Source organism: Dipodomys spectabilis, unplaced genomic scaffold, assembly GCF_019054845.1.
Source record: "Dipodomys spectabilis isolate Male_0828 unplaced genomic scaffold, ASM1905484v1 ptg000024l, whole genome shotgun sequence".
Lineage (NCBI taxonomy): Eukaryota > Metazoa > Chordata > Mammalia > Rodentia > Heteromyidae > Dipodomys > Dipodomys spectabilis.
Window position 1 is genome coordinate 3,760,870 of NW_024870701.1, and position 7,945 is coordinate 3,768,814.

At 40.6% G+C, this 7,945-nt stretch overlaps 1 protein-coding gene across 1 annotated transcript in view; it reads left to right on the plus strand.

Moving 5' to 3' along the window:
* Nucleotides 1-5,999, plus strand: part of Greb1l (GREB1 like retinoic acid receptor coactivator) — a 252,701-nt gene extending 246,702 nt beyond the window's left edge. Inside the window, exons 32-34 of the mRNA XM_042675277.1 lie at nucleotides 1,484-1,684; nucleotides 2,656-2,794; nucleotides 3,375-5,999. Coding sequence (XP_042531211.1) covers nucleotides 1,484-1,684; nucleotides 2,656-2,794; nucleotides 3,375-3,538 — 504 coding nt within the window. The 3' untranslated portion in view covers nucleotides 3,539-5,999. The remainder of the gene's footprint in view (nucleotides 1-1,483; nucleotides 1,685-2,655; nucleotides 2,795-3,374) is intronic.
* The last annotated feature ends 1,946 nt before the right edge of the window (nucleotides 6,000-7,945 follow it).

Sequence of the window (7,945 nt, forward strand, 5' to 3'; positions counted from 1 at the left end):
TTACATTGTGCTATTACTCATGTGATATACATGAGATAAATGACAAAAATCAACATATTAAAAGGTGTTCATTTAGCTCAGAAGTGCTTTTAGCATCGTATCTAAAGGCCCCTAGTTCAATACCACTGCTCCTCTGCTTGCTTAGTCCTTTTGTCAGATTTTTTAAAAGATAGTACAGTATAAAAACCTGTAAAGCTGTACATCAGTGGCTCATGCCTGTAATTCTAGCTGTACTCGGGAGGTTGAGATCTAAGGCTCATGGTTCAAAGCCAGCCTGGGCAGGAAAGTTCATGAGACTCTTATCTCCAATTAACCACCAAAAAACCACGAAGAGATGTGGCTCAAATGGAAGAGGGCCAGCCTTGAACAAAAAGGCTAACGGATAGTGTCCAGGCCCTGAATTCAAGCCCTAGTCTGGCACAACATGAAATAGCACCCCCTGCAACTCATGAGGAGTGACTTCCACATCCAAGGGAGTACTGATAGATCACTTACAGTAGCTAGACTATTTTCTGGAGCTTAGAAATTTTCTGCTGAAATTCCTGCTTTTTAAAAAGTTATTTGAATGGGATGAGATTAACAGCAGCAAGAGTAAGACTTTCTATTGATCTCAAATGCAATGTTTAAAAAAAAATGGGGGGCTGGGAAGGTGGCTTAGTGGTAGAGCGCTTGCCTTGCATTGCCTGAGGCCCTGGGTTCGATTCCTCAGCAACACATAAGCAAAAAGAAAAAGGCTGGAAGTGGTGTTATGGCTCAAGTGGTAGACCGTTAGCCTTGAGCTGAAGAGCTGAGGGACAGCGCCCAGGCCCAGAGTTCAGGCCCCACGACAGGACCCTAAATAAATAAATAAATAAAATGGGCTGGGAATGTGGCCTAGTGGTAGAGTGCTTGCCAGCATGCATGAAGCCCTGGGTTCGATTTCCACATAAACAGGAAAAGCCAGAAGTGGTGCGGTGGCTCATGTGATAGAGTGCTAGCCTTAAGCACAGAGAGGCTCAAGATACAGGCCCTGAGTTCAAGCTTCAGGACTAGCTAAAAAAAAAAAAAGAGCCTACTTTCTCTTCATGCCTTTGCTGAAACATAGGTCAAATATTACTGTAGTTTACTCCTAAAGGGGCTTAGGGTAGGGTATCGGGACCCAAAATGACCAACGTTTGACTATAGCATGTCACTATGCTATTGCCAATGCAGTAGAGTCCCCTTTAGCTGCAACTTTCGTTCAGTCATGGCCTAAAAATATGAATTTCTTGCCTCCCAGGAGACCATATTCAATAATTGTTACAGTACCCTGCTATAATTTTATCTCTTACTGTGCCTAATTTATTTAAGCCATCACCGTGTGTATAAAACAGTAATTTCGAGTATCAACTGTAGATCGCAGAACATAGTCCTCTTAGATAAAGCGGAACTACTGCATGTGAAGATTTTCAGGGTGCGACTGTTATTCTTGGGCATCTCCTGTGATCATCTCTCTTGATTTCAGGTGTCAGAGAGCTTAGCTCCCATCTTGCCCCCGCAGTACATCTGTGCGCCTGACAGTGAACACACACTGCTAGCAGCGCCAGCACAATTTCTCCTGGAGAAGTTCCTGCAGCATGCTTCATATAAACTCTTCCCCAAAGCCATCCATAACTTCAAGAGTCCTGTGCTGGCCATTGACTGCTACCTGAACATTGGACAAGAGGTAAAGATGGGAATGGTAACTCTTATGCTTCCCCATATTCTTCCATTTCCCACTTTCGTTTGATTTAGAAACTCAACTGGTGATAAAAGGAAGCCAGTGTCCTACAAGGCAAAAGGTCACTGAACAAAAGCTGATGGCAACACTGATTTCACCTCTACAGAAAGAGCCAGCAACCACTTACACCTTATCTCAGATAAAAGTGTCTGAGAAGCCCACGCCAATGACCTTAGGCAGAAGCTGCTGTTTCCACTATTCCACTGTTCAGACAATGTGAATTTTCCCATAAGGCTGAGTTCTATCCCTGTGCTGGTGGCTCACACCTGTAGTCCTAATTGAAGGCTGAAACCACAAAGACTGCAGTTCAAGGCCACTGTGGGCACACACAGGGAGCCCTCTTCTCTCTGTCAGTTGTGGGGCTTGAACTCAGGGCCTGGGCGCTGTCCCTCAGCCTCTTTGTGCTCAAGGCTAGTGCTCTACCACTTGAGCCACAACAAAAAACAAAAAACCCTAAAAATAAAATAGAACCAAAAAAAATCTGATGTAACAATACCCTTTAATAGTTATCTATGAAAAAAAAAAGCCAATTCCATTCCTCAGAGTCAAAAGCTCCCGATATTGGACAACACAGTCACTCTATTAACATCTACTTAACATTTACTATTATATGCTCATCAATAAGATTTCCTAAATACATTTAAGCTTTCCTAAATACCTTTTTGTACTTTTTTTAAGTGTACACTCTTAGGTGTAGGAGCTCCCTTAGTTAATATCATAAATCCTTTATGAAAAATGTCAGCTACCTTAAAAAACTTGTCATACTAAAGAGAGGTATAAACTTGAATAACCAATCCCTTTCACGCTAAAGAAGACTTGGCTGCTTTACCTTACAGCATAAATACAGAGAAAGATACTGATTAATGTGCAGATTGCTTTCTGCCTTTTTTATACCTATTTCTGCTTGATGCTTTCAGGTGGCCATATGCTACATCAGCTCCAGACCCCACTCCAGCAATGTCAATTGTGAAGGGGTATTTTTCAGTGGACTCCTTTTGTACCTCTGTGACTCTTTTGTAGGTGCTGATCTTCTTAAGAAATTTAAGTTCCTAAAAGGTAAATTTAGTATCTGGATTGTGTATATTAATGGTTCTCAATAGAAAAATCAGAGTTGTACCAGGTACTATCCTGACAGAAGGATCCTTGAGGTCAGTTCAAGGAGGAGGGAGGGAGAGAAGGAGAGGGACAGGGAGGGACAGGGAGGGACAGGGAGGGAGGGAGGGAATGTATGTGTATAGTACTGCTAAGACAGTGGGTTCTCATCTGGAGATGGGGAATGTTCTGCCTCCTAGAACAGATGTGGTAAAAGCTAGCATATAGTAGACAGCGGTTCACAGAATAACTCCCCCTTCCAACTATACAACCAACCATTACCCAGTTTGAGAAACTGTTCTAGAGGAACACCTAACATTAGTTTCAGCACTGGTTATGTATGACATGAGGGAGCTATTGAGATCCCTCACTTTCTCCGTACTCTTAAAATCTTGTAAACCTATGAGATAAATTAAAATGCCCATTTCTAACAAGTTATTTACCCACTGTATGTTGGTTCTCAGAAGTGTTTAGGAATATATTGGGAGTTTTTTGGTCATTTAATCCCTGATCCTAAGCCCCATTTTTGCCTCGCTTTCTGAAGGTGCTACCCTGTGTGTCATCTGCCAAGACCGAAGCTCCTTACGCCAAACAATTGTCCGCTTAGAGCTAGAGGATGAGTGGCAGTTCCGTCTCCGGGATGAGTTTCAAACTGCTAACAGCAGTGATGACAAGCCTCTTTACTTTCTTACTGGACGCCATGTATGAATGTTTGAAGAGACCAAAAATAACAAAGGGATGCCTAGGTGGGATGGGAGTGAAACAATTATTGGGGATTTCTTTTCTTCAAAGTACAATCACTGTGGAGCAAAGTGCAACATACTTGTCTATTCTCCAAAGAACTCCTCAGATCTGTCTTTGGGATCATTCTTCAGTTCCAATTACAGGATCTTAAGTTCAGGTGAACTGCATAGTAGGTAGTTATGCAATTACTTAGGATGGGAGCCCAAGGAGGATAGACTTTGGAGAACAAACAGTTTGCATGATTTTGTTTCTACTATATTATGTTAAAGGAAAAGCTGTCAGCATTAGGTAGCTTGAATGTTGTTAAATGAGACTCACACTATTGGTGTGGAACTAATTGAAGATAAACGTTAGAGGCCTGACCCTCAGTTTCTCTTCAGATCTGTACTGTGGTACAGATATCTGTACTTTGGTACAGGTATTTCTCAGGGGTATGAAATGATAAAATGTAGAAGATATTTGTATTTAAAAAAACTAGTAGTTTTGTCTTTCTCTGTGCAGTGTTAGTTTAAGATTTATAATCTTATATGTATTGAAACTTTTGGCAAAATTTCCACAGGAGTTAAAAGTTTACTATTTAAACCGAACAAACAAATCAGTAAATGCAGAGCAGGCATTGTGCGCATTTATGAAGCTTCTCAGCTTAGTCCCTATGGATTTCCCATTCTTTAAAATTTCTCCAGTCTTTAAGCACATCATGTCTATATGGCACAGTGATTATTCTTGTGCAAATAATGGAGTAAGTAGTTGAGCCAATTAAGCCACACTTGCAGTAAACCTGTACCTACCCTGTTTGGGTTGAAAGAAAGCAGTGGGCATCAGTAGTGTCAGGCTGGGATTCTGTTATGGAGTTAAATCAGCTCATTTCTTTCAGGAACTCAAACAAAATTTCCTCTAAAAGACACACTGAATATAAGCTGCCTTACAATGAGAACATGGAGACTGCTGAAACAGTCATAGAAAGAGGAGGAACTGTTTTTCTTAGTTCTCCCAGCCACTTTTTTTGCGAGGAATGAGGAAGATTCTGTGAAGTCTTTTTGACTCACTAAAATCTACGGGTGGTATTTTACTAACATCAATAGGAGGCATAAGTTTCTATGGATTTCTCACCAAATAATAAAAAACAGGGTTTCAGAAAGTATTTTACAAGTCTATTGGAAGTTTACACTGAGATTACAAGTTCATCACTTATTTTCAGATTACTCTCATTAGTCCACATGTGTATCACTTTATCCCCACTTAAAATGGTCACTTTTACTTGAATCTATTTTAGGCCCCAGAGGGCCTATCTAAGCCTGCATTTACTTAGAACAAATAGTGTTAACCTATCAGCTTTATTGTCTTGTGATAACACGGAGTTTACAGCTAGTGAGATGATGAAATGTATTAGACTGAAACTGGTTTGCAAATCTCTTGGTTTTAATATAGCTACTTGTAATGCTTTAAGTGTATCTTGAAATGAACAATTCCTTTTAGCCCCATTTTTAAACTGTCCTTCAAAGAAGACCTGCCTTATGTATGATTTAAAAAATATTGCTTTAGTACAAACTTTTGGCAAAGAGGTATGTTCTGAGGCAATTTTTTTTTAGAATGAATGTATTTCACTTCCTCCTGTCTGGTTAAAAGGGCCTGGTGCAGATGATATGTCAAGAAACCCACTGTCTGTGCAATATTTCAATAACACTACATAGGGCAAATAAAATACTTGAAATAATTCTAAAACAATTTTTGTACCTGGGGAAGATGGCCTTATGACTGAAAATCTAAAGAACATTTTTAAAGCTAGATGAAAGTACTCAAATGATTATGGCTTGTAAATACTTCTCAATTCAACAGTGTAGAAGAAAAATACCGGAATAAAGCCAAAGACTATCATCCAACAATGAAGAAATTTCAACTGATCTGCCTGCCTTCCCTGCCTCCCCTCCCTGCCTGTTTTACTAAGTCTGGATCTTTTAAAAATATCTTCTCAGTATAATTCCTTCAGGAATGTCCTCTTAAGGATGAAATTGCACAAGTTCAGGACACCATGACTTCTTAATGCTTGTCTTGGGAGTGTTCAGTTTTATGCTTTTTCCTTAAGATGCTGAGGTAAGGCAAATGGATTCACTCAGCCACACAAACTTACCTTCAGGCCTGCTGGACCTCGGCATCTATGACAGCTCACACAGGTTAATACTGAATGTAAACTAAAAATTGCAAGGATCATTGTAGTGAATCAGTTTGGGCTGTAATTTATGCAACGGCTTCTTATGACTTAGAAAAGGGGCACCTTGTTCCTTTACTACTGTAAAATTTTCTTAACCAAAATTTGGTGAATTTCACCAGTCTACCTCACATTTTGTTTTTATTCTATAAGTTGTGTCTACAGTATGTTTTATCCTTTCATTTAATTTGGTGAATGTATTAAAATTCTCTCCCATTCCCCACCCCCAAAAGTTTGTTTTCTTTAAACTTATTTTCTTTATGGAAGAAAAATGAGCTCCCTGACTCTACCAATGTCCAAAACAGGATGGAAGTCTCCATATCATAAGTGGTTGCAAAATCCTCTACTTCAGCAAAACTAACTGCCAAGGAAAAAGATTTGTTGAATGACATGTTAAATAGCTACAGATTCAAATGTACATTTCCATGAAACTACAGCTCACAGACCTAGAAATGAGGTACTGTGAATGTTTTTTTTTTTTTTTGGGGGGGGGGGGGTCCAGTCGTGGGGCCTGAACTCTGGGCCTGGGTGCTGTCCCTCAGCTCTTCAGCTCAAGGCTAGCGCTCTACCACTTGAGCCACAGCGCCACTTCCAGCTTTTTTCTTTTTGCTTATGTGATACTGAGGAATCGAACCCAGGGCCTCAGGCATGCAAGGCAAGCGCTCTACCACTGAGCCACCTTCCCAGCCCTGTGAATGTTTTTTAGTACATCTCCAACCTTTTATTTTACACAAGGCAACTTTTCCTGACTTTGGAATCCTCAGGAACAGAACTTTGGATTACTAAAACTATGTAGATATGATACAAGGTGCTATTTAATCTCATCCCACTTAATTTAAGAAAATGGCCATGCACCAGTGGCTAATGCCTATATTCCTACCTATATAGACTCCCTAAGCCAGCCTGGGCAAAGAAAGGTTACAGAACTTCAAGATGCTTTGGTGTTGCATACCTGTTATCTCACATACAACAGGAAGCATACAATGCTAGCTTATGCCTGCTTAGCTACTCAGGAGGCTAAGACCTAGAGGCTTATGATTCAAAGCTGGCCAGGCAGAAAAGTTAATATATCTCCAATTAACTACTAAAATGCTGAACTGGAAGCATTGCTCAAGTGATAGAACACCCACCATAAGCAAGCAAGCTAAAGGACAGATACTGAGTTCAAGTCCTAGTACCAACATAAACAAGAAATCAGATGGCTCACTCCTATAATCCTAGATACTCAGGAGGCTGAATGTGGACGGACTGCAGTTCAAAAGCAGCCTGGGCAGAAAAGTTCATAACCCTATCTCCAAATAACCTGGGAAAGAACTGGGCTGGAGGTATAGCTCAAGTGGAAGAGTACGAGGCTACCAAGCTTGAGGCCCTGAGTTCAAACCCTAGTAGTGCTATACACCCACCCCATTTTTTTTTTAAATGGAGCAAACAAGACTGAAGGAATGGCTCAAAGGTTAGAGGCCCTGCCTAGCAAGCACAAGGCCTTGAGCTCAAACTTGAATATCACCAAAGTAAGTAACCCTTGTCCTAGACATGTGCCTGTTGGATCTCTCTCTATATATAGAGTAGTGAAAGAATTGAATTTGAAGAAACCATGAGAATACAGACCAAAGACCTTGGCTGTCACTTCAATAATGATAGGACAGACTGAGGAGAAGCAGAGACTGCCAGCATTCTACTGTTCCAAGCAGCAACCTTGGAAAAAAAATAACATAACTGGTGGCCAAACCTTTACATTCAACTACGTGCCCCTGGAACAACCTCCAGGAACAAACATTCCTGGCGTTACAAACATGGAGACTAGATCTTAAGCTTCCTTGGTTCTAGAACATTACTATAACACTGAGGCCCTGCCATCACTGAAAAGCCATGATAAAGATGGTTTCAAAAAGGCCTTTGAAAGCAAAGAAAATCATTCACAGAATCAGTTTACTGGGCTCTTTACTGTCTAGAGCTGAGCATCTACATTAATGACACCAACACAGGGTAAGTTATAATAAAGAAAAAGTGTCCAGGCACCAGCAGCTCACACCTATAATCCTAGCTACTCAGGAGACTGAGATCTGAGGGTCACAGTTTGACAACAGCCTAGAAAGTCTATGAGTCTTTTATCTTCAATTAAACACCAAAAAGAAGCCATAAGTGGAGCTGTGGCTCAAGTGGTA